Source organism: Dendroctonus ponderosae, unplaced genomic scaffold, assembly GCF_020466585.1.
Source record: "Dendroctonus ponderosae isolate FM_Combo_2020 unplaced genomic scaffold, Dpon_F_20191213v2 Dpon_F_20191213_6, whole genome shotgun sequence".
Lineage (NCBI taxonomy): Eukaryota > Metazoa > Arthropoda > Insecta > Coleoptera > Curculionidae > Dendroctonus > Dendroctonus ponderosae.
The window spans coordinates 13,611,080-13,638,389 of NW_026018814.1; the positions used below are offsets into that span (position 1 = coordinate 13,611,080).

Genomic DNA, 27,310 nt, shown 5'->3' on the forward strand with positions numbered 1-27,310 from the left:
TATCATTTATGACTGTTTTTCTTGTTTCTGCTATAATAAATAATTTTATCATTTCTAGTGTTTTTCGTATTTCTATTATTATAAATGTTTATTATTTATGACTGTGATTTTCTGTTTTCTGCTATAAGAAATATTTTTATCATTTATGACTGTGTTTTTTTTCTAATAACGCCAACACATATACCTACATGTTGTACCCATTTTGTTTCTAGGTCAGTATTAAGTTTGTGTTTGCCAGCGTTACATCATTTTAAAGGTAAAGCCTGGGTCCCATGCATCCGTTTATATGATGATACGATACGATGATACGAAAGTGTTTCTATTGGTTGGAGATCTGAGAATTCTTCCGCCGACCAATAGAAAGACTTTCGTATCATCGTACCATCGTATAAGCGGATACATGGGACACAGTCTTTACAATCATATTGAAATTCATAAATCGAAATTCCCGTTTCTTTTTAATTTAGGGACGTAAACACCTGGCAGAGAGCGCGCATAAGCGATCACGGGCGTTTGATGGGAGTTGTCACTTCTTGTTCACGTGTTCTGTGGCATTCTGTCGCTAGTTGTCAATTTATCAATAAAGTTGATCACTTTACCGTGATCAGGTTCATGTCAGTAACTCTGTTGAGTCAGTTGTTGTTAGAAGTGTTTTTGCGAGTTGTCAGTCTTTTGTGTACATAATATTAGTTAAACGTATAAATAACCGATATGAAAGTGTGTATGATTGAAAACACCGGGTTTATCGGTTTGTCTCAGTATCGGTAATTTCGCAGACAGACGAATTCCAATTGATAATATAAGGTGAATTGGTGCATATTAGAAAATGAGTGAAAAACCAAACAAAACATTATCTGGGGCGGGTTCTTCCGTTCCACATAAAATGAGGCTTTATGCGACTTGGGTCGATAGAACACCTTCTAATTGCATTCCGAGGTGAGATTTGTTGTTTCATAAAACATTTTTTGAAACTAATACATCAGTTAATAGATCATTACTCACGCAGTTAGTATTTTTTGTTTTCATGACTAATGTTTACATTTATTCGAAATTGTGAAAGAGCCTATTCAATGCTTTATCCACTTTTGTGTTGCTACGTGTGCCTTAGCTGCCTTAGACCTCCATTCAAAAATGTGCCTAGTCTTTCTTAAATTTTTCTCTCACCTTTCAAATTATGAGATTGCATGTTAATAGATACTAGTTTGATGTTATTAACAAAATGAATTAGCGCCGGACCGATTTAAGTACGGTTCTTGTGGTATTTATTGTATACATGCGGGTTTTGACCACTTTTCCCTTTATGAACTATTTTTTCATAAGATTTGAAACGACCCTATCTTAGTTTTCACTCCTAACACCATAATTTAGCGGAGGAGGGTCTTTCACCAAATGATTTAGATCCCATAAATAGGTACATAATTATTATAGAAATGTTCAACTTCGCTTTATAACATCCCTTCACAACATTATTTTTTATTGTTTATAAGGGTGTTCCATGTAGGTAGCTTAGTGTAAAAGGATTTTTTCCTGGTGTAAAAAGTCCATACAATGGTATATATTTATCCTAACTATATTGATGTACAAAATTAGCGCACCGTCTATACATTTAAAAGAAAAAAATATTATAAACCCTACATAATTTTATCAAAATTCAAATTATTGTTTCTTAAGTTAATATGGGAATGTTTTCGCAAGAAAAATTAAAACAAAACATGAATCTCTAGTTTATCAGATTTTTGGTAAAAATTTATGAAAAATAAATTTTGAAATTCAGGTAAAGAATCCGTCTTTAACCGATTCAATAGCGTGTACTGCCGTCTCTAGCTCGAAAAACGTCCCTCAAAAGTTTGGAATGCCATAAAAAAGGTTTGTAATTAATTCTTGGGGTATGTTGTGCCATTCTTGAAGAATCGCGTTTTCCAGTTCAGTCAAGTTGTCAGGGGTAGATTCTCGTCGTCGAATACGTCGTTTGAGCTGATCCTAAACATGTTCAATCACGTTAAGATCAGGACTACGTGCTGACCACACTAACCGTTTAATGCCAACCTCATTAAAATATTCGCGCACGATTAGACCTCGGTGCGGTCTGGGATTATCATCCATAGACAAGAAATTGTCGCTTATTGAGGTGCAAAAGGTACGACAGGGTTTTCTGTTTTCTAAAATCTCTTGGATGTACCTCTGGGAAGTTAATGATCTTCCTCGGATCACCACAAGGTCCGTACGGGCCTCCAAAGAGATGCCACCCCAAAACATTATTGAGCCACCACGGAAAGCCAGTTGGGGACCCATACATGCTTGGCTGTTGTATCTTTCTCTTGGTATTCTCCAAATAAAAGCTCGCCCATCCGAAAATTTAAACACCACTCTAACTTCATCAGTAAACAAGACTTTCTTCCAGTCACCCAAATCCCAATCCACGTGTTCTCAAGCAAACTCAAGCGCAGCTTGGCTTGTGGGCTATGGTTAAGAGAGGACCTTTTGCGGGATGTTTTGCACGCAATCCGGATTCATTGAGTCTTCTTACCGTTTTGGAATAAATTGCAACATTTTGGGTATTTTGAATTCGATGTTTTTTATCTCATTTCCGGTAATAAACCGATTCTAAAAGCTTGCAATCGTATAAAACCATCGTCCACTTGGTTTGTGGAACTTGGTCGATCTTTTCCCGGGTTTCCTAAATAAAATGTATAGGTTGCGCTAATTTTGTCCATCAGTGTATTAGTCACTTAATACAAAGTTTCTTCGAAAGTTGGAGACCAAGAAAATTTTGCGTGAGATCTTTAAATAGTTATCCATTGCTGTGCTAGTGCTTGTCTGTATAAAACTTACAATCAGCGGCCCTTTTGCTGCTACTTTCACTTTTTCTGAACATTCAATTCGTGTTTGCAACCAACAAACAAGAGAACTAGTTCGCGTGTATCATTTAGAAGATTTGGCCGACGTAAAGTCTCCCCCAGGATGCTAAACTTTATGCATGTTCGAGATTGTTTTGCATTTAATGTTTTCAATATCAAAATATAAAACTAAGTACAAACACATCCAGCTAAAACCTAATGATAATAAGTACGCAAATTTCAAAAATGACGATCAAAGTCACTTATTTTAATGTCTTAAATGAAATTATTGAATTTAAGTATAAGTACTTAATATACATTAGCTAAATTGAATGAATCGTTTGATCGTTGGTTGTTTTCGTATTAGCATTTAAAGGCTACACTAAAAAAACAAAGTTGGTAGCGTATCAGTATTTAGTATCTATTTATATAGAAGTATTGGTAAATTTATGGAACAGATTCATTCATTATTCATTACAATCAGCTCATTATAGGGCTATATTCGAATATATCTAGCACGAAAATGTTTAAATTTAGGCACAAGAAATTGTGAATGTAAATTACAAAATCCGTATAAATTATAGGTTGTTTTTTGATAAAAAATAGACACAATATACTGTGCTTTAACATTTTACTAATTTTTGATTCGCGTTTTCCCGACCTGTTTTCTTACCGACAAACACAAACTGTTAAGCTAATGATTTATTTTATAAATAGCAATTTAACATTACAGATTCTCCTAAAGGTTAATGCACTATTTCAATGCTATAGATAATAGGACATAATTGCTAATTCACGTTTAAATCTCTAAATTGCGTAACATTGAACTATGTGACAATTACAGAAATTTTATGGTGTTGTAATTGCATATTGAACTGGCGTGCGAATAACACGAGTAATTACACTTAAATAGATTTTAAACTATTGTCTATTAGGCGTTGCAATTTCCGCAAAAAGTGGCACGTCTCTTTAATGCATTATTTAAAAATTAGATTAATATCGTGAGCTGACGAGCTCACCACTAAACTTGTAATTATTTGGTACATTTTTTTTTTATTAATCGTATGCATGTACTTTTAGATTTTTTAAACTTTCTAATAATAAGTAAGTATATGGAAATTTTGAAAGTGAAAGAACTAATCTTGCTGGCAAACACTTAATTACAAAGAATGTGATCATACTTACTGCTTTTGCCTTAAATTAGGTCATTTTGTAGGTGTGTCAGATCAGATAAAAAACGGGAGTTAATCATTTAAGACGGCATATCAGTTAATATATTGTGTTCCACGATGTTGACTTTGTATATTATTTTTCTAGGGAGTGGGAATTTATTCCACATTCTTCACAAGTCATAAAATATGGTTTTAATATACAGGGTGATTCAAAATAGGCGACATCTTCTTTATGGAGTTACTGAGGCTGACTTGTGGATACGCAAAGCAATAGTGTAGCTAAACATTGCAAACCTTGCTTAAACTTGGGCGAAAAACAGTTGAAAATTTAATTTCAACTTTGTTACTAAGTATTATTTTGAAATGGTCCCATGTTTGATTGGTAGCTTATTGAAATACTGAAGCATTCGAACAGAAAAAAATATTAAAAATACTCTTCTGCAATTTTTTTATAAAAAGTCAAAGCGGCAATGTACACCAAGCCGTAGATCATTTTTGCTTGACATAAAGAGTTGTTGTAAACCAATTGTGCGATGATATAAAAGATAATGAGCAGATGAATAGGTATGTGTTTCTCACTCACATTTTCGGTCCATATGTTAGTTATTAACAATTTATTGCAAAAAAACGGGATTTTTGCCGTTTGTTTATAACTTTGAAGCTAACAGAGCAATTGGGATGCCCGAAGGAGACAATTTGGAGAGAATAAAAATATCTACACAATGAGAGGTCGAACGCCTCAATCGGAGAACTACGTTTTGAGTAATTTAGGAAAAAACCGGAAAATTGGGCGTATTTTCGAAACTTCATCTCCTTCATTTTTTGAGCTGGAGCGCTAAAATTTTGGTAGGGATTCTGATGCTCTTTATATGTGCCAAAGGCGGGTGCTGTCGAATTATTAGTTTTTTTTTTTAATTGCGGTTCAAAGTTTGCAATCTGTCTTTTTCCGGCAGGTCTGGTTGCGTTACCGTAAGTCCGATTATGTCGAGATAAAGCAGTTTTAAATACCTATAGCTTGACCTAATGATGTTTTTTGTCATTTCATAGCTTTTGTCAAGATTAACAATAATTGCACAATAACTGACACTTTCCCAGACACCGGATAATTGTTCGGATAACTCCCTGAGGAAGGGCTACATTCCTACCATGATGTAAGATACACCGGACACAAGAACATATTAAGTCACTTTTTTCTCAACACCGGTACAAATTGAGCACGAGTTAATTAACCGAATACGTGAAACTGCTCAAAATGTGAGCCCAGACTGCTGCAAAGAGTGCACACGTGATGTTGCACAGGCACAAACATGTTTGGACGGACAGAACTTCTTAATTGTATTTTATTTGTTGTTAGAAGGTCAAAAAAATATCGAAAATTCAACACAATTTTTTAAAAGAGGATTCTAAACTGTGTTCTGTGTTTATTACAAGAACATTTATTCTACTAAGAAAGTGAAAATCGTCGCCACTGAGCATCTGATCGCTGAACTGATTTGAGAATGTTAGCGTCAGGTAACAACACAGTCATGGAAAGCTATTTACGCGTTATACGCATGTTGCTATTGATCTCGAACTTTTGAAAGAATTTCGTAGCAAGTAAAAAGCTTAAGAAAGGCTACATCGCTACCGATTTTCCAAATTTTCACATTTTTTATGCCCAAACTCAGCAGATTTAATTTTTAATTCTTGTAAACAATGGAAAGTGCTATAAAAGATAAAAGTTATTAAACGGTGTTGACAGGTTCTGCCGTAATTTGTACAGTTCTGTGATAAAACGCGTGTAATCAGTGCACGCATTGAAATATAACTGTAAATAATTGCTTTGGCAACTCAATTGAAAAACTTATTTTGAATTATGCATAGCAACGAAACATTGAATTCTCAACTGACGAATTTATTTCCATCAGGAAAATAATCTCGTTTTTTTGTAGGTATTTGTTTTTGATTTCACCTGCTGATTTCATCTGTTGATGTCAGCATAAACAGCCGCAATTTACGTAAATATAATGGAAAAAAGTCATGCAGGTGCGAATGAAATACATTGAGGCCAGCTAGACAATTATTTTTATTGTTTTGCTGAAAAACTTCGAAATATCTCCGAAAAAAAGGAAAGGCCTCAATTCCTAGTTACTATGAGTATATGCAAATTGGTGAAATCACATTTTATATTTCAAACTTTCGCATGTGTGTTTCGTGTTCAATAAGCCAAGTTATGATCTGTATTTAATCAGCAACGGACTTTTGATTGTACCATGTCGGGATAACTAATACTGACTGACTTTTATTTAACACTCATTTTCCTATAATTCTTCGTTTTTTAAACATAGTTTGTCCTAATAAGACTGTATTTCAACAGCGGTAATACATGCTCACGTCCGGGAAAATAAACCTTCTAACTATGTAGACGCTGTTTCCGAAACCAACAACAAGAACACCATTTTTTTAAATTTTAACTTGTTTTTCCATAAGAGACACCTTATAGGAAGCCGCTCTGAAAAAGTAGTTGACATACCTACAATTTTTTCCACATTAAGTCAGCACGGTTGATAAGAAAGGTCAATTAGTCAATGAAGATAAATAAAATAAATTTCTGCTAACAGTAATGTTAGCAGAAACATAAGTTAAAATAGGAATGGAGTAATTTCTCAGCAGAAAAAAGAAAGATGCTGTTTGGGGGCATTTAGAAAGTACAGAACAAATAGTAACAAAAAGTCAGACTCACAAGAAGTTTCATATTTTCAGTAGCCTTCTGCTACTAACATACACGTTGGATCGACATTTTCCCGATCGAAAGCGTGTTCTAAAGACTCGCAACAGTTGAACACTTGGTATCAATTTTTTACTAATTCCCATCTATTTTTTCTTAGGCTCTGCACCTTAACGCTAACCAGGCTGCAGATTTTAAAACCGTTAGGATCAGATATAGCCAGTATATCCATTGCTGTGAAGATGCATTCCAGCAAGCGCACATTAAGATCCAATGAACTCATAATACCGTCAAACGGTGCACTTGATGCTTCATTGGATGTCACTTTTTGTCTTCAGTATCCTCATTTCTTAAAGAGAGAGGGTAACAAGCTTCACATTTTACTCCAAAGACGGAAACGGTATAAGAACCGAACTATTCTTGGCTTCAAAACTTTGGCTGAGGGAATCATCCGAATGGATCAGGTAATCTAATAAACTGGTAGTATTTTTTGATGGTTTCTCACCTATCAATGTTTTTATACTATTTAGGTGCTCCAAAAACCTCTGGATCTCGAACTTGAACTGACAAATGATGGCGGAGGAAAAGATAAGACTGCTGGACCGTGTGCTCGTTTGTATATTGTTCAAATAAGTTCAACGCCAGTTGACCAGCAGGAGCACAAGGTTGAACGTGAACATGATTTCAGGTAAATTTGCAATAATAAACAAGGGGGCCGTCCATAAATTACATAAGGTCTTTTTTGACCACTCCCCCACCTACCCCAATGTAAGAGACCGTAAGATTTCTTAAATTATCTCCCTCCCCCTCCTTCCCTGTTTACGTAATGTTTGTTCATTCTTTGAGAAAGAAATGTACCTATTTATGTCTTTTGAATTTTTATCATTAAAAGTAATTATCTCAAAATAATTAAATGTTTGAAATGTTTATGGAAATATATTTATCGCTTAAACAGTTGTTTTACGTCGTCAAGGCGAATCAGTAGTAAATAATAAATGAGTATCAAAATTTAAAAAAAGTACTTACATTAGTATGTATAAGTATGAATGTAATATAGTTACAAAATTTTAACAGATAGAGATGAAAACTAGTTAGATAAGCCTTGTAAACATTTATACATCACAAGTTTGACATTTTTTCGGGCGAAATTAAAATCAAAATAATATTTCGTAAAACTCATTCGCACCCCACCCAACCCAAACCGTCTTACGTGATTTGTGGACAGGCCCTAGACAGTAATAACACAATTAAAAAGTTGCAAAACATTTGATTAAATTAACTTTAATGTTAAATACTTAGTTTAGCAGTCAGTGTAAAATGAATTTGCGGTTTTCATGACTTTAACCGTTACCTATTATTAAAAATTATTGTTTGCACTAATTTTTTACGATATACACTAACAAGGTGTGAAAACGTATCTATTACCATAATTGGTTATTAATAATTGATACTAACTTCATTAGAGGTTACTAACTTTTCAGTATATCTGTATTATAAGTTGTCTTAAATTCGCATCGTGTCTTTGGCATTTGTTTTGCTTACGCATATTTCCAATTGATTCGTTTTTTTTGATCCACATTATCCAAATTTTGGACATCACGCCAACCTCTAATATTCAATATTGTGTCGCTCAAAAACACAATTAAAATTCACTTTTACACTGTAATACATATTTACATTATAATATTTATGTAAACATATTTACATTCTACATACAACTTCAGACTGTTTATCTTTCTAACCGAGGCTTTTATCTATTAACAGAATTTTGCAATCAGTATATATTATTAAACTACGAGAAAGTGTCCGAAGAATTGTATACAGGGTGGGACAAATTTGAATTGCAATTGGATCTCGTGCACGGTAGAGAGGCGAAGTCGGTTGAATTCAGGCAAATTGCTGCATTTTAATGCCGACGAAAATTTCGTTTGAAGCACGACAGGAAATATACGCCGCATATACTCCAAGACAACCGTCAGTTACTCTATTTTGTTATTAAATTCTCAAAATTTTCGTGAAATTTAGATTGGAGAATGTGTTTGAGAGACTCCACCCAAGTAGCAATTTTAGTCTAGATGACGTCCAAATGACGACATTTTTTTAAATCTTATTCCAGGACTGATAAGTTAGACGTCCAACTGACGTAAGTAAGTCACAGCTTTACGACGGCTTAATGACGAGTCATAAATATGTCTAAATGACGAGTTTTTAAAACGTCTAAATGACCAGTCATAAAGATGCCTAAATGACGAATGCACAAGCGTAGATTAGACGTTAAGGTGAATCTTTATATACGGACAGATGCTCTAATAGATACATAGATACATACAGATTTTGTCCCGAAAATGGTGAATTGTAGGTATGCTGATTTGGGGGCTTAGTATATAAAATGAAGATAAACTGATTAAAAAACTTGTTTACTAACATATAAGTTAACCTAAAAACCTAAAAAACGTTTTAAAAAAATAGATAAACATATCACTTCGTCCCCATTCACTGGAATGGATTATTTATTTTTATTATTTCATATTCCTAAAGTATTTGGATTTTTTAACGGGTGGCCAAAAACTTTAGGCAACTCATTGCTGCCGAAGTCGCCCAATTGAATCACACTATAAATTTCGTTAAATAAACAAATTAAAAAAATTAGCTCAAGCTAATAAGTGGCTAATTTACTTACCAGTTATTTCCATTGACTCACTACTAATATTCACTAATACAAAATACCCAGAGAAAAGAAAACACAGATAATTGCCCGCACAAATCACACGTACACACGTGATTTGTGGTTGTCGGTTCCACGCATCACATTGGAAGCGATTTGACGCCATAACTGACTAACAAAAACGGATGGTCAGTTAATCGTCAGATATGACGTCCAAAAAACGTTCGAATGTTCCGCCTTTTGGACGTCCGAAATATGACGTCTTTATSTCGTCAGATATTCGTCCAAGGCCAAAAATGCACATRGGAGARAATGCTTATAGGTCTATACATTTGGACTTCCGTATGATYTCCTTTTTTATGGATCAATAGAATTAAAACGTTGTTCCAYTCGCTTGRGATTATGCTGTCGAAAAGACACATATTAGATAGGTTTTGAATCTTTTCAAGAAGAACTTCCCCTCCCATTTTAAAAACCTCTATTACTATACCGTCCTCCCCGGGAGCTCGTTTTAATYCTTCATATTTTTGAGAGCATTTTTAATTTCGTCCTTGGCAATCKCAGRTATGTCTTCTGAACCCTGATTAACCACTCCTTTCTYTTTTTCTGTCTYTTCAGGTGTGTTGTGTGTCTTTTGTTGGCTTTTGTATAATTCTTGGTAGAATTCTTCTGCTATTGCGAGAATTTTATTTCTGTCCGATGTTGTTTCGCCTTTTTTGATTTTCAATTTTATAATTTCTTTTTTGCCATTATTTAGCTTCCGTCTGAGAACTTTCAAGCTTATGTTTTGTTCGATTGTTTGCTGCATGCGCTCTTTATTGTACTGTCTTATGTCTTTCCGGATATTTCGGGAGATCTCTTTGTTCATAGTACTTATTTCTTGAGGTACTAGGTTGTTGCGATTCAGTGATTTTCGTTGCTCCATTACTGCTTTGTTGTAATGGTGGATTTTGTTCTCTTTTTCATGTTTTGGTCAGAGCCCATTTGTTGCTTTTATTAGTGCTTCTGTTATTGTTTTATTTAGCTCGTTGATGTCTGCTGTTTCTGTATTTTCTCGTGTTTTTGTTATAGTCTCTTAGAACTTCCTCCTTGAACTTTCAGTGCTCTGAACATATTTATTAACATATTAAATTGCTAATAACATTTCAGTTTTACTAAACAAATTAGGAGGTATTTATTCACTATTTTATTTACTTTAATTCCATAGAAAGGTTCGATCGTGTTATTGAACTCGAAACTTTGTCAGTTAAATCAACAATTATTTTGATTTGCGCTCAAAGTTGTATCAATTAAATAATAAATACGATATTATAAAAATACTATGGCAGTGTTTAAAGTTAATATACAAACTGATATAAAAATAACTGATGGCGACTTGAAAAAACCATTGAATTGAATATTTTTCAGCTGATCTTATGCACATTTATTTTGAAAGAGTTGGACTTATCACACTGAAAGCTTTCTTAAAACATTGTTACTTTTAATTATGAACCTAAATTAAATAATAAATGCGAAATAAGACTTTCAATCACCAGTTTATACGATCGAGGTCTTATAGAGTTTTAAAAATCAACATATTCAAAATATGATTCATGATTGGGACGTGCGCCATTAAATGAGCAGCAGCAGCAGTACTTTTGCAGTATACCTAATTAAAATTCGATGCACTTGTGAATTTATTTTACATTGACGTACTGAATTAGAAACTCCGAGGAATACTAATTTTATCGATGTTTAATATTTCCGCCGAAGAAACGAAATCGAGGCTTATTGGTTCTAAATTCATTCAACATTGAAAATAAAGCAGTATTGTTGGTTTGGTTAATCAATTAAATCAGATTAATATTTAACTTTAACATGCATTTATTTAATATTTCGCAGCAAATTGATAATTTCGATTCATGGGATGCGAAAACCAAAATTTGAGTGTACTTTTTGCATTGAAATACTTTATAAAAATGTACCATCGGACTTTCAAAAATAGTTGCAGAACTTCTACAAGGCAACTGCTGCAGTTCTTTAAACACGCATAAAATGGAAGTAAAAAAAAATGTACACTTCATTAAATAACTTGGCCTGTGGATTTACTATTGTAAGTATAAAAGTTATATAAAAGTTATATAAAAGTTTACCAATTGCAAACAATAGAAAGATTCAATTTTTTCTTATTTATTAGCATATAAATTACTTTTTTGAGTAAAAATCACCAAATTTAATACATTCTCCTAATTTCTGCAAATAATGTGCACTTCTGCTCCGACCGCATTATAAACATAATGTAAATATTACAATATAAATAAACGGAAGCAATGTTACATGCCATAAATATGAAACCAATTAATCATCGGCTTTGGTATTATCTAATCTGGGACAAATGCGGTTTTAATTTTCTCTTGACTTTTTGTTGTATTATTACAGATTTGTTATCTTGCTTGTTGACAACCCAGTTTTAATGAAAGGTTTTAGGTCAAATCGTTAATATTTTCTTAATGGCTACTTATTTATTTAATTACATTTTTGAAATAATTTTTCACTAGTTTTTGAAAGCAGAAAGATGTGTTTTGAGGTAATAAAGCAAACATTTGTCACGGAGTGATTATATAATATATGCGAACTATCTGCGATTCAATTTTTGTCAGTTTTACGGTTTAATATCTATTTTTATGTACTTTGATATTCTGCCAAAAATGCAATGGTAATTATTACTACGTACCTAAGCATTTTAAAAATGTAAACATAATTTGTATTTCAAAATAGATTCATTGGTAGGAAGTAAGAGACAGTAAATTATAGTGCTGCATTTACCCGCATTGGAATTTTTCTTTCCAATGTTCTTTAAAACCTATTATGATGGAAACTGGGAAGGCCACCTTTTAAAACTTAATAGATATTTTATGCAAATTCTGAATGCACAACGTTCAAAAATGTAATTTTCTAAAGGAACTCGTTCGTAATTTTAGTTTTGTTTCACCGTTAATGTTTAATTCACGATTATTGTATATTCTTGTTACTAGGTCGTTGTTAATTGGTTTTTTACACTTCGATGGCGCTTACCAAATCTCAATTTGATTGCTGTTGTGCAATAATTCGAAACGCAGCGCGCTGAATTTAGCGACAATCGAAATAGTTTCAGAACATTGATTTTTTACTAGCTAATTGTATTGCTACTTTTTGCTTAAATTTATATAAAAGGATACACCTCCAAATGCGCAAATGAAGCTGCTGTAAATAAATTTGAGAACATAATTATGATTGCATTTTGCAACATTAATTAGGTTTCTTTTTTTTATTTGTTTCCCGCTTGCGCACAGACTGGTTGCTGCAAAATGCTCATATAAAATTTACTATCAATTAATTTTCTCAATTATTAATAAACTCAATTTCTTGTCAATTAATTTTTTTTCAATCGTTAGGAGAAGTATGGAAGCAACACCCCACCCCGGTTTTGGTATTGTTTATCCGAAGAAAAAAAACCAAATTTTATTTGCAATTGAATAAATTAATTTTTTTCTTCAATAATGCTATATTTCATATAGGGCATATTATGCATTCGAAAATATTGGTGTTTTTCCAAAAACATAATATTCTGAATTTCAAATGGATTTGTTTCAATCCACGTTTTGCCTGTGTGGGCATACACTAAACAAATACTACAAAAACGACAAATACTACTAGCAAAAAGCATGATGGTAATTTTTGTGATCATCAGTTAGAACATTAGATGGCATGTTTCCATTAAATATTTTTTAATAAATATTTAATATGATGGATACTAGTTAAAATACCATGAAATTCTACCTATTAAGTAGGTAGACTGTACAGAAACTCTTTTCAAGTCTCATATTTTGATTATTAAATCAAATAATCAGTCCTTTTGTGGTGAAGTTTGTAATTGTTAGTCTTTTTCAACCTTTCAAAGGTACATTTGGGGCAAATGTACCTACGGCTCTCGCGAAGCGCTACGAGCTTGCAAAAGGCACCAATGGATGCCATTTTTTACATTAATTTTCTTTAATAAATATTTAATTTCAATTTAGTATTTTTGCTTTAATTATACTGTTTCATACTTCGAAAAATAGCGTTACTTTTTGTGCTTATGGGCATAAATATATCTGACCATCTTTTGCCACAGAATATAAGAGAACGTTGGATAATAGAAATGGAGTTGGAGAATGGAGAAAATACTTTTTTTATTCAAAGCATATCTTCATAATCTTTTCATAAGCTTCTCAAGTACGGCCAGTGACAAAACTACAACCCAAAAAATATAATAGCACGAAATATCAAGATATTTGATCCATTTTCGCAAAGTATACATATGGAAAACTCTTGTATTTTTACTAATGCTATTTTTCATTTTCTGGCTTGTCGGGAATTGGTCTTTTATCAGGAAATGAATGTTGATGGTTTACAGGACACCCTGTAAATGTGTGCGATAAACCCATATAAAATGTGCCATGAAAGACTAGTTATACTTGATACTGGATAATTCACGCTCGCGCCAAGCCCTTCAATTTGTATTGGATTATTTGATTTTTGTGGTTGTTGTTAGGAACGATTTTACATCAACGGGATCTTCAGATTAATACTCTTAAGCGATTGTCTTTTATCTAAAACAATATATCATTAAAGTCGTAATTCGTATTCTTCGCTTACAATGTCTGTCTCTAATAACATCCGCATTCGTTTTAGTGATGAAGATGATGAGATTTCTTCGCTTGAGGAAGAAGCCGGAGACTTGTCCGACAGTGAACCAATCCGTACAAAACTTCCCCATACAAGACACAATTTGAAACAACGTTTTGTATCTTTACTTCGACGATTTCGCGTTCCAGATTCTGAAGGTAATTTATTCCAACTAAAACGATTTAGGTTTTTTTTATTACAATCTTTCTTTACTTGACTATTATTCTAAAACAGAAACAGTAATGCACGCAGAGTTATATCGGGTTAGGCGGGATTTAATTTTCTCCTGCACATTTTTAATGAATTGTGAATGAAAGTGTTATATTACAACAACGAATATACATGTATAGTATATGCAAATTCTACTGAGACAACGGAGAGTTTGAATTTTTTGAATTTCTAGAAATCGGAGGGTCAACAATGTAGTAGAAAAGTTTCTACTAATCAGTGATGTAAAGATGAGGTGGAGGATAAAGACTCGCGTGATTTTAGAATCGACTGCAGCTGATGTCGCATAATTTAAATTTTTTGTTGAACTTGAGGTTTTAATAATATTTTAATGTATTTTAAAGTTGTTATACCACTAATAATAGACTAACGACTGACAGCATTTTGAACCAGTTGATGAGAAAACGATCAATTTTGTGTCGCCCGCCGCTAATTTGCTATCTTGCGCTTAATTATCTTATTTCTAAATACACTAGTTAATAATACTTGCTCGAGCAGCATATGGAATTCAAAAATGCCGCCGAATATTAACTAGAACGGATTTTTTAATGCTGTCTTAATAGACTTTGCATATTCTATACGATGGTTTTATTTATAAATATGCAATATGCATTTCTTTCTTAGTTTATTACATTTACTGCTTTTTAAGATGAACCTAAAAAACTGACAGGAATATTCAAACATCTATAAAAATATATTGCTCTTTAAATTTGATAGTTACTGATTATTTAAGGCGCAAGACATTTGATTTTGCAGGACTAGTTTGCTTTAAAACTCGTAATATCATGAATTGATGTACCCATGTTTTGGATAATCCTTTGCATTTTTGCTTGCTTGAAATATAATAATATGCCTAATTGCAAAGTTTGATCTTGTAAGACACAGTTTTGCTAATTACAAGGCTTTTTTGCTACCCTAAATTCGCAGGATAATGGAACAATATGTTTTAAGAAAAATTGAGTTCTCACGGCATAATTTAATTTATTATTCAGTTTTTTATTTTACAGCGAAGGGCTGATGAGTGGTTTTTATTGGTAATATCAAGTTTCATAAGCAAAAATTAAATATTCCTTTTAAACTCAACTTGACACTGTATCGTCTATATTTAATTTTATAAATATTTTGTTATTTTGTAATAGGCAAGTGCAGATTTCGAAATACGCCAACCTCAGGCACCCCCAGGACCAGTTTCGAGCCTATTAGCTCTCACTAGGGTTCAACCTGAAGTTAGCGATTTCGAATCCTGCACTTTATAATGCCAATGTATTCATATCGGCGTGAAAATTAGTTGTTACTTTGTTATAGCAACATTTATTTTATCATTTAGGGGGCAGAGGTGCAGATCTCGATAATCCAAGTGATATTCAAGCTCTATTTCAAGAATTGGAATCGTTAAGTTGTGATGAAGACTCTGGGGCCGAACAAGATACTATGTCTATTTCCAGTACTCCGAAGCCAAGCTTACGTCCATTTTTTAGCAGCAGCAAAAGTTTATTAGATTCAACACCTATCCCCTATATTGAAACTGAAAGAGTAAGTACGATATTTTAGAACTGTATATTATAATAAGCGGGTTGACATTAGAAAATGCCTTTAATTCGATTTTTAAATCACATTTTCAATGAGTAAAAGCAGTTTGATTGTGAGACAGTAATCATGCTTTTTTACTAATAAGTCTAGTACCTACTTGTATGTTCTATACCTTTTACTTCACTAAATTTCCCTAACTGGCCGTGTCTTGTCTCAAGAAATCTTATCTATTATTATTTTCTCGAAGATTGGTGATGAAAAGGCGGCATCTGGAAGCGATGGAAATGCAGATGTTTGTTTTACGGATCCAGAAGCTCAAAGCGATCCGCAAACTGGTTCACCACCTCGTGACCAAGCTATCAGCGCCAAGAAGCAAGCAGTAAGTAGATGCATACTAACTAAGCTTTTCACTCACTAAACTTTTCAGTTATTCAATATTAAAACTGTTGTACTAATGGTATGTTATGATGAGATTAATAGTATTTTGAATGGGTGTTTTAAAAAGCTTCTTAAATTGTTTCATTTTATTATAAACATTTTTATATTATTTACGATTGTGATAGTTTAATACATTTTCTAAACGCCGTTGACTTAGTTACTCGAAATTCTTTGGACGAAATGAAAACGGACACTCGCCTTTAAAACATCCAGTAAATTATTCTTTTAATTTAACCGCATATTAATGTATAAATATAGACTTATTTATTTTACTTCAATTAAAGTTAATTGCGCACGTAACTTGAATGAAATTAAGTGATTTCCATTAAACTGCACAATAATTATTTTTAGTTCGACAACGAATTTGCTAATATAATTCAAGAGTTAAGCGAAAAGAAATCTAAGCTGTTCAGAACGCCTGCTGCACTAGCAAAGAAGAAGAATTCACTTAGTGTGAGTTCAGATGTTCCGGTCCAAGAAGTTATGGTAATTTTTTTATTTTGGTAGAAATGAACGTTTCTAAAATCCACCCCTTATAGGTAAGAAAAGGATTTTTGGAACAAATCTCCAGGCTCCTCCCACCAGAAGAAAACGTTCTACCGGAGTGTATTACCCTTGTATTTGGGCCAGACAATATTGCCTCTGCCATATCAAATAGACTGACTTCCATTCAATCCACGTACAAAGTATTTCAACCCATGTCTGCCATCGAAGTGAAAGTGGTATTAGCTGCACTCTTTACCAAAATTCACAAGTAGTATGTATGCTTTCATTATTAAATAATAGTTAGTTAGTCCTGATTAGGACTGATTAATGCAAATTCGAATTTAATATTCACATCAAGGTTAGAGAAAGTGGGTATTTTGAAATTCAGTTAAAAGTCGTTAGTTAATTATTATGCATAATAGTTTATCTGAATATTTATTGATTTTTTACATTCATAAAATATTGCTAGTGTAAAAATAACAGAAATCACGCAATATTTACAGGTCTTGATAATACCATTTATTAATTGTGGTCTAAATGGGGCCTGCATTTATGGTTTTTCGAAAACTATAATAAGTTTTATATTTGCTAAAAAAGCAAACGGGAAAATATGCTGCTAATTTATGGTAATTTTATTAAAATTAAAATTAAGTTAAAATATTTTCCCATTTTCTAACGGTTGTTTAAATTGAGAAACAATGACTTTTTTTTAATTACTTATTTTGTTGGGATTATTTCTAAATCGTCAAATGTTTAAATGTCCAAAAATGATTTCAACCACTGTCACTGTTAGTAATTAAGTATTTTATTAATCATTTAATATCGATTTTTAAAAATTTGTTAATTTCAGTTGCAATAATTGTGCTAAGCCGAGCACGCCAGTAAAAATTGTGCTTATTGGAGGAGACATGCTAATCGGTTGGTTCGTCCGACCATTCGTTGATATTCTATCAGGCAAACCGTCCGAATGGTTATCATATACTCGCATTTTTGTTGTACCTTTGGGAGCCTGTGGAATTGCCAGGCATTTGGCAATGTTGGATGTTGTTTATATGTCGTTTTTTCCTGCCGAAATAGAACCTAAAGCGGATGAAATTGCTCAAAAGTAAGTTAAAGATTAGCATAACAAAGGTTCAGTGTTATTTAAATGCGAAAAAAGGATGTTTAAGCAATAGTCGGTATATACATTTCTGCAAACTTAATGACACAATATATTGTTGAAAGTTCTTGGCTTGATGTTAAAGGTTTGGTTTTATTTCAATTAAAACATAAAATACCATTTGACCCACTCAATACGTATAATTAATCAGAAACGTTTTCGAATGATTCAATTAGATTTGACCTAATCATAATTTATATTGAACCTAAAACTGACAAAACGTTAAAATTTTTCTACATCCTCTAAAATAAAATTAACAATTTTTTTAGGATTATTCGGTATACGTCCGTCCCGCTTTCAGCGCCTCTGGCTCATCTACCAATTGGCGAAGCTATGTTGACTTGCTTTGACGAAACTAGTCAGTTATTCATTCCATTTGTAAATGTAAGTATACAAAACATATAATTGCAGTAAATATTGAATTACAAATTAGTGATGGGAACTATCGAATAAAGTCTTAATTCGATGGTTTCCATCGCTGAATAAATCGATTTGAAATAACTCAAATGAATTACAACTATCGAATAATTCGATACTTTCCATCACTGAATCACTTTATTTTCCATCACTATCGAATAATTCGGATGAATTACGACTATCGAATAATTCAATAGCGATGTTTAATTCAGTGATGGAAAGTATCGAATTAAGACTTTATTCGATAGTTCCCATCACTAATTTGTGAATTATTTCAAATCGATTTTTTGATCGATGGAAACCATTGAATTAAGACTATCGAATTATTAGATTTTTTTTAAATATTTAGTAAGGTAATTTGAAATGTAATTTATTTGAGGTGTTCGATAGCAGTTTTATTCATATGTTTTCTATTTATCGGATAATCCGATCGCTATAATTCCATTGCAATGAATGAATTCAAATTCTAAATAAATTAATTTTTCACTTTTTAAGCAAATATATTCAATATTCATTCATTAAAATTGATTTTTTTGTTCAAAAATTGAACATATTTTTTTTGGAAAAAGTTTATAGTAAATTGTATTTATTTTTATCTAACTATTTTTTTGTGAAAATGGACTTTTACCACTTCACCTCACTGTTTTTCGTGCTTTGTGGTCTGGAAAAAGATTGGAAGTGGTAGAAAATTGGATTATCAGATTGCTCTTCATTCGAGCCAGCCACGGAGCATTATACCCTAAATCATAGTTATTATATCATCAAATTGCCTTTTCCATAAAGCCAGTACCATGGTTTAAGTGAGATTTATTTCAGATTGAAGTTCTATACCTCTGAAAAACACCTTTATCACCTTATTTTCGGTTAAGAGACTTGTAGTTAAGCGTTGTACAACGGTTTCCGGAGTACCTTGTGTATTGCAAACTTTTTTAATCTAAAGTATTTTTTGTTGTCACAATTTTCAGTGTTTTTTTCGGAGTTTCAATAATAATGGCAGTTGATTTCAATTTTAAAACATGGTTTTCGAATCAATTTTTTTATTTTGTTTAAATCAGCGGATTAAGTTCGAAGCTTGAAAATGTTTTGAAACGATGTAACTCAAACTGTATAAATTAAAGAATTTTTTTAAACACATTATTTTGATATTTAGGAGGTTCGAGTTGGTCCAGCTGAAAACACACTTTCAGCTTCAGTGGATATGGATGATATTTGTTCCAGTCCCCCAGCACCGTCTCTCACGCCACCTTCATCGCCCAATGTACAAATACGAGAATCTCCATGGGAGCCACTTGAGTTGCAAATCGACTATTGGCAACTGCCGAAATCTAATGAAAACTTTATCAAGGTACTGATTAGCTAGATGCTGTAGATTTTGATAAAAATATTCAGATAATTTTCCTGGGAAACATACAGGTGTCTAAAAAGGTAGTCTTTCTTACGGAAACATCTATTTGGGGGGTAACAAAGATGTAATTTTGAAAGTTTCTCTTTCAAACCGGGAATATTTATGGGAAATTCTTAAGCAAGGCAACCGTGTAATTCAGGCACTTGAGTAGAAAGTCAATTACATTCACGTGATAACAAAAGCTATTGCTTGCTATGAAAACAAAGAAGCTCTAGTCAGAAAGTCTATGGACAAACGATAATTCAAGTGATTTCATKGATTTAAGAAATATGCRTTAAATGGTGACTATTTCATTATTAATAACCGTATTGGTCAAATCAAGAACATATAAATTTACAAGTACATATATGTATATTATGCTTGTCAGRAAATATYGACTGGGAATAAAAGCCCTTAATACTGATATTCAACGATAAACCAAAATTTGAACTGTACCGATCTCCGGAATATCAAGGATGTGTTCACAACAGAACACGCTTATTTTATATATTGAAACAGTCTGTTGTAGAAGCCCTGAAAAAATACCTAGCATACGAAAAAAAGAATGCGTTGCGGTTTTTCAAAAACTGCCAGATAAAATCCGCAAAAAGCGAAATGAAAATCCGGTCCATAAAATCAACGAACCTGCGCATGCGAGCAGCATAAATACTATGAAAGAAATACTACAATCCTGGTTGCCTTCTACTTCTACAAAATAAATTACCATCCGGATCAGGCTGCTCTTYTAATTTTCTAAAACCCCGTTTTTTGCCKGAAAAACTCAACGCCTAGTGATCTGAGCCTAGTGAACATTTAGTGATCTGGACCACTTATACTCTGAAGGGCGCTGGACGGCAAAAAAACTGGAAATAGTCGAACGGTTCTTGGACGCTGAAATTACCCTTCACGAATCATTTGGCAAACATTTGTTTTTGCGTGAAATCTAAATTGGTAGGCCAGGATCACTTGTAGCTTCTTAAGGCGCTTGTCGCTAGACCAATACAAAATTATAAATAAGATTCACATATTGTAAGTAGCTCAAATATTAAAAGGAAAACTGCTTTTTTTAAAACAAAAAAATGTGGCTCTCTGATTGGGCAACTTTATCCTAATTTAACCGACTTCGTATTTCCCACGGTTTCGGAGATCCTCATGCAATGCATTCTTATCTTGGACACCTTGTATATACCAAAACAGTCTACTGTGGAAATGGTGACCATTTAAAGTTGAACAGCTGAGCAAAAAAGTTAAAATTTGTAAATATGTGCAATCCCTATAGAAAATACCAGAACCGTTTAGTTGAGAGTGCAATTGATGACAGAAAAAATTAATAATCGATATAAAGTACCTTAGAAGACATTAAAAAGTGTAGTTTAGGCATGGGTAATACTATATTATAGTCATTGCGTCTCATTGCGCCGCACTTTGAATAACGCTTAACATTGAACCCCATTCCAGATGGCATTGCAAGTTAGTGATGCCTAAACTGCAGTTAAAAAGAACGGGCGAAAAATCGGTGTAAAAAATGAAAAAAAAAGTACTGATTAAGGTAAAAATCCAGGACAAAAGTTTTAAGAAATGTTTGTTTCATGAGTCCAAAATTTCAAGTTTTACCCTGGAAACACGCTTCATGTACATCAAATATTGTTAAAATTGTTGCAACACAATATTTCATCCGACATTGGTTTCATGAACAAGTTTCATCGTGTATGCATGCTGTGCGTCTAGCCATCGCGTCAGTATATGCACGAACAACTAAATCATGTAGACAAGTTGAAGCGTGTTGTATACATGGTAAAACAATTTAATTATCTTGTGAAATATTGCATCGTGATATTTTTACAATAATTCTTTCTAACAAAATAAGGGTGAAGAGTTCGACGTCGTCCATCTTTTCAACAGTTTTTTGCAAAAGTACCCCACAAACTGATCTGCTGCGGCTATAGGCGCATCACCCAAACACCTGCGACTGCGGCCAAACGCAGCACCGAGTCGCAGTCGCCGATCGCACCACCGAAACCGTATCTTTACAAGTACGAAAAAATACAGCACTTCCCTTAAGGGTGATTCTATTTTTCCCATAGGGACGCGATTCAGGGCTGGCGTCCGATTTCGTCCAGTGCCTATAATAATCTGAATATTCTGACAGCTTTCCCAAAAACTCATGCGATTTTTTGGCCGCATTCCAAAGGCATTGAGCTACAGAACAAGCATGATTATATAATAATTTGCTCCATCGCCCTTTGGATGATATTTCAAATTTAATATATATTATATATGTATGACAATAGTTTCCAAGACAAGTTTCACGGTCCAACTCGTTTGGATGATCACCAAAAACAAAGCAACCAAAGATAAACAAATTAGATGACTGGGCACATTAGATTTTTATTCTAAATTAAATGCTACCAATCGAATCAGTCGTTTGATTCATTTTTCATGAAATTTTGGGCCATTTGAACTTGATATTTTGGGTACAGGCCAAATTGAAGCCATGAAGTTTATGAATGCTTCTTTGCTTGAACTTCATTTTCACAATATTTTTTCGATTAGTCTTTCGCCCGATTTCCTGAAAATTTTAAGTTTTGTAGTATGTAAATTTGTATGGGTAATGTGTACTTAAATGACCGATCCAGATGCGAATCGTGCTATGAATTACGAATGATTTTTTTACGCGCAGCAGTAAATCGACGAAAATCATATGATTCTTTTGCTGACTTTTTATAAAACTTCAATTGCTTGATATGTTGCTGAAAGGCTGCTTAAATAGCAGATTCCAAGCCACTTTCAAGCCAAGTCATGACTTTTTTTTCCTATAAGGAAGTATTTATTGTTCAATTGGGACTCTTACTTAATAGGCTGAAGTTTGTTTTTTGTAAAAGAGTATCGTAAGCTTCTCTTACAGTTTGAGTCTGTGTGTAGTAGGTCGTCTAGTGGCTGAGGGGATCTTTTGATAATGAATTCGTTCTTTAATGTGAACTAAGAGTTCATCCATACTATCAATCTCTAATAAACGACGTAAGGAAATTTTTTTAGGAAGGCAGAAGATTTGTCTTAGAAAAAGACAGTTTTGTCGTTTTTTAATACAAATAGTTTTGAGGCGAAACAGCCAACAAAAAGAGTTGACTATAGTGCCAATCATCGTAAAATGCACAGTGTTTGGTAGTAAGACTATTATCGATTTTAGACTGAAAAAGAAAAGGACAAAGCTAAACAAGACGGGAAGACCTCCGTTAAAGGCGTTTTTAGAGGACTGCAGGCTTCTCCAAATAGTACATCTGGACTTTGTGTGAATATGCAAATGGCTAACAAGGAGAAAAAGCAAAAAAGTGAGTATTGCTAGTATAGTCAACAACTTTCTTAATCGATCAAATCAAACTTTGGGAAATTAAAGTTGATATAGCAATTACAAATTTTGCAAACAAAGGGGTTATCGGACATGCAATGACTCCTAGTAAAGTAAAGTATCTTGGTTCCAACCTAAGAATTATTGATTGGAATTAAGTAGACATAGGATAACAATCACAAAAAAAAGTTAGACAAAAAACAAATATATGCATCACTTCAAGCTCTGCAGTATTTTGCCTTTGAGGCTAAGATAGATAGATAGATTATATAAAAATTCGATATAGAATTTCCAAATAAATCTAAGGCCCTAATCCCTAAGACAAAACAGTTTGAAATACAGATAACCTGATAGTTTGTTCAAAAATCATTAAGTTCAATCTAATATGCCTTTTCTAGTTATGAGGCTGGGTAAGAAAAAGGAAAAGGACAAAGACACTGAATCACGGAGCCAAAATGTGGAGGGAGTCTCGAGACTGATATGTTCTGCTCGCGCCTCCCATACAGCTCCAATGCGAGGTAAGTGGTATTATTAGGATTTAAAAAATATTGGGACAGATGATGAAGAGATAATTATTTGTTAATTATTCAAAAGTGTATATAATGTTTTTTTAATTCGCCCAATTTATTAAATCCGCTCATGCTAATGTTAGAAACACACCCAAAAATCGTCATTATTTTGAAATATTCAATGTAAGTCAGCAAAGTTTTGCAAACTTGAAGGCGAAAATATTTAAACAATTACCTTTGGCAGGCGTTAGAAAAGAGGCAAAAAGGGAAACCAAGATACAAGATACAAAAATAAAACAAGTTCTATTCTAAAAGATGGAATAAAACAAGAGTTTATCGATAGATCCACTTGGCGGCGCGTGATCTGTACCTATAAATTAATAATAATCTATATCAACTCACTAGCGTTTCAATTGAATTTATTTTTGTTTAGTATACATTGATGGAGTAGAGTTCAATGGGGTCAAGTTCTTCCAGTTAAGTTCCACTTGGCAAACCCACGTAAAAAACTTAACTGTTTCTCTTGTGGGCGTTCCTTTAGCCAACACCGAAATGAACTGAGGTCTTCGTAATGATTGCCAGCTTATGGTAAATTTGGCTATTATGCACTGGCTATTTGAAGTGATATTGTATACTGTAAATAATTAATGAATGTCAAAATGGACAATGTTGTATCAGCATGCGTGATGACATTTTTTTACACGCATAGTGTAAGATCTCATATAAGACTGTTCACAAGTCAATAAATAATTCATTGCAATTAGTTAGTTATATTAGAAAGTGCCGTTAGTTACTCTTGTAAAGCTCGATGTTGTATGGCTTTTTGGATTGTTGCAAGCGCTTTTAGACAATAAAATACATCACATACAGTTAAGAAGCGAATATGTTTCTCGTTCTATTGGAATTAAATTGCAATACAACATTGTCTCATAGATGTTAATATTATATAATGTTAGATGTGACATTAAAACAGAGACTATAAGGTTATTGAAAATAATATTAACTCGTCCCAGATGTAATGTTTTCATGTTTTTTTTTAATCACATAACTACCATTTTAGGCAAGGAAAATTGAGAAAATTAATCAAAGTTCATTTGTTATGAATTAATGCTCAATAACTTCGGCGTTTTATTTTTAATTTTCAGTGTCTGGTACCCTATAATCTGATATTATAGGGTAGGTGATACATAATAGATATTATAAATATACAGTGCGCGACACGATTACTCGCACGTTTATTAATACTAAAAATTTTCATTAGTAAGCTACACAAACACTATATTAAGGATTTTAACAATATTAATTTAACATGTTTGTATTCTACAATTTATTTTTTTTTGTAAAGCAAATATTACCGCGTTCCATATCAATACCAATCACTTTTAGAACACTCAAATATGCTCAAATTACTACTAGACAACTGTCAATCTGTTGACAAGTGGCATGATTTTGTGTCTTCTTCGTACCTAGCCACCTAAGATTCCAAAGTCAATGAGAGTAATCAAGTGTGCAAGTGTCGCATTAATTCGCGAATTCAAAAGTCCAGACGCCCCCTGGTGGTTAAACTTATAACTACAAATTAAGTAGTAATTTGACACTTGTTTTGTTGACATTGGTGTCACATTTGTGATTACATCTGATTGTAATTTGTCTTGTTCCAGTCAACTTTCGCAAGCTTTTAAAGAAATAGAAATAGATAGAAAAGTGTGTAAGTAGTTTTATGTTATCAATGTTATCAACTCCAATAAATAAACAAGTCTGAGAAGTATCAACTGCCACTCTAGAATGAGTAATTTGACGTTTCGCAGCGCCACCATCGGTAGTTGAACTCGCGAATAGTCGCTTCTAAAAAATGTTTCCGTTGTGAAGTACGAGTGAATTAAACGAGTTGTTGGATGAATACTAATAAAATATTGTATCCAATAACACATATGGCTTGCTAATGAAAATTTTGACTATTAACAAAAAATTGTTCAAATCTGTTGGTGCGAGTAATAGTGGCGCGGACTGTTTACATACGTTGAAAATCCTGAAAGCAATAACACATATTTTCGGAAAATAAATATCCTCAAAATTGATGAATAATTTTTATATCAGAAGCAGATATTTTATGCCTGTTGATGAGACAAATTATATTTTTTTTATAATAGCTCATATACATACTTTCTCTCTTGTGTACAAATTTACTTAATAAGGTGTCTGCTACGGTAAACTTTTATAACATCAAACGTACTCGTAAGCTGCAGCATTAAAAAAACCGCGTTTTAAGCAAGGAAAAACAACATTCGAATGCTGTAATTTTATAGTTGTCGGAAAAAACAAATTAGTGAGTCTTTTTGATCAGCTAGGAAAATATATAGAAACTATTAGCTTATATTTATAACAAAGGTTCAATTCCATGCGACTTAGTTCTGTGAAATGTTTTTTCGTTGTAGATTTAACGCTGCAGCTATATATCGAATTGCATCCTCCAGAACATGTTGCTATTTTAATGCTGTTAGGATCATATAAAAGTCATACTTTCAATATATTTTTTTATAATTTGACAAAGCTAGCAAAAAGGTAAAATTATCCAACCGACTGTAAAATGTAAACAACGTTGGTTTTTTCTGTTAAAATATTTGATTTTATTTATCAATTGGTGGTTGCATTATATCCTAGTTAAAAAATGTATTCGGGCGCTTTAGTCGATATCATATCAACTTATTTTATAAAAGTCTCATCAACAAATTATGATTGAGTTCAAAATCTCAGAAATGCGAGAAAAACGACCAGTTTTCAGAATAGTCGACGAAATAAAATTATCCAAAAACAATTCTAGATACAAAATATTTTCAGTATTATCCGATATATTTTTAACCAACTAACTAAATTCGATTTGGCGTAAGATTATTTTCAATAACTTGTCTTACGCTTCGTTCGACTGTAAACTTAGGATATAAGAAAGATTTTGTATTATTTATTGCTTTGCTTGTTGATATCGCGCATTCAATTTTGCTTCTAGTCAAAAATGGACTATATGAATAGTCTCGACGTTGACAATACATTGTGTTAAAGCTCAAAGTAGGGAAATTGTTTACTACACAAAGAGATTTACCTGTTATTACTCTTGTACGCATATTACAGTCGCATTACGTGTGAAGCGATATTTAGAGCGTAACAGTACAATACTACTTTTTGTAATTGACTACTTAGCTCTAGCAATTCAATGCGTTGCAGATGATCATAAGTAAAGCTTTGTATTTACATATTTGTAAACTTACGATAAGAATACTCTCTATATGTGATATAGTTTGTAGTCATTGTTGAAATTCATATCAAGAGTATGCTTATAACAAACGAATAAATTTTTAATCAACCGTACTTTATAGGACATATACTATTTAAGTAATACTGCTTTAGTGTGCTATAAGTACTAGGGTTCTCGTTCGTTAATGTTAAAGGTATACTCATAGTTGGGAAATTGTGCGCATCATTTGTATTTGGGGATGCCGTATGTGGATCGGAGAAGTTGGAATATATTACACAATGCAATTTGTTTATTTTTGTGATTGAGTTACTTGTAATTTATAAATAAACATTATATAAAGAGATGCCGTTTTAATAGCATTAACACATGGAATGTGAATTGGAACGCTTGAGACATTTCACTTGAATATGTAACTCAAAACTGTCGTTTATGAGGTAGGTAATATATCTACTACTCCTGCTGGACGAAATATTATAAGTAATTTGGTAAGTTTTTA

The 27,310-nt window shown here is 32.8% G+C and overlaps 1 protein-coding gene across 1 annotated transcript; it reads left to right on the forward strand.

Moving 5' to 3' along the window:
* Window positions 1-568: 568 nt before the first annotated feature.
* On the forward strand, window positions 569-27,155 carry LOC109543805 (phosphofurin acidic cluster sorting protein 1). Its single transcript, XM_019913675.2, has 14 exons — window positions 569-936; window positions 6,877-7,180; window positions 7,247-7,404; window positions 14,074-14,225; window positions 15,623-15,828; window positions 16,073-16,204; window positions 16,615-16,749; window positions 16,803-17,020; window positions 17,600-17,854; window positions 18,178-18,292; window positions 19,476-19,670; window positions 22,897-23,038; window positions 23,454-23,573; window positions 23,998-27,155. Exons 1-14 carry the CDS (start codon window positions 827-829, stop codon window positions 24,123-24,125), a joined length of 2,370 nt encoding a protein of 789 aa, XP_019769234.1. The 5' UTR covers window positions 569-826; the 3' UTR covers window positions 24,126-27,155.
* The last annotated feature ends 155 nt before the right edge of the window (window positions 27,156-27,310 follow it).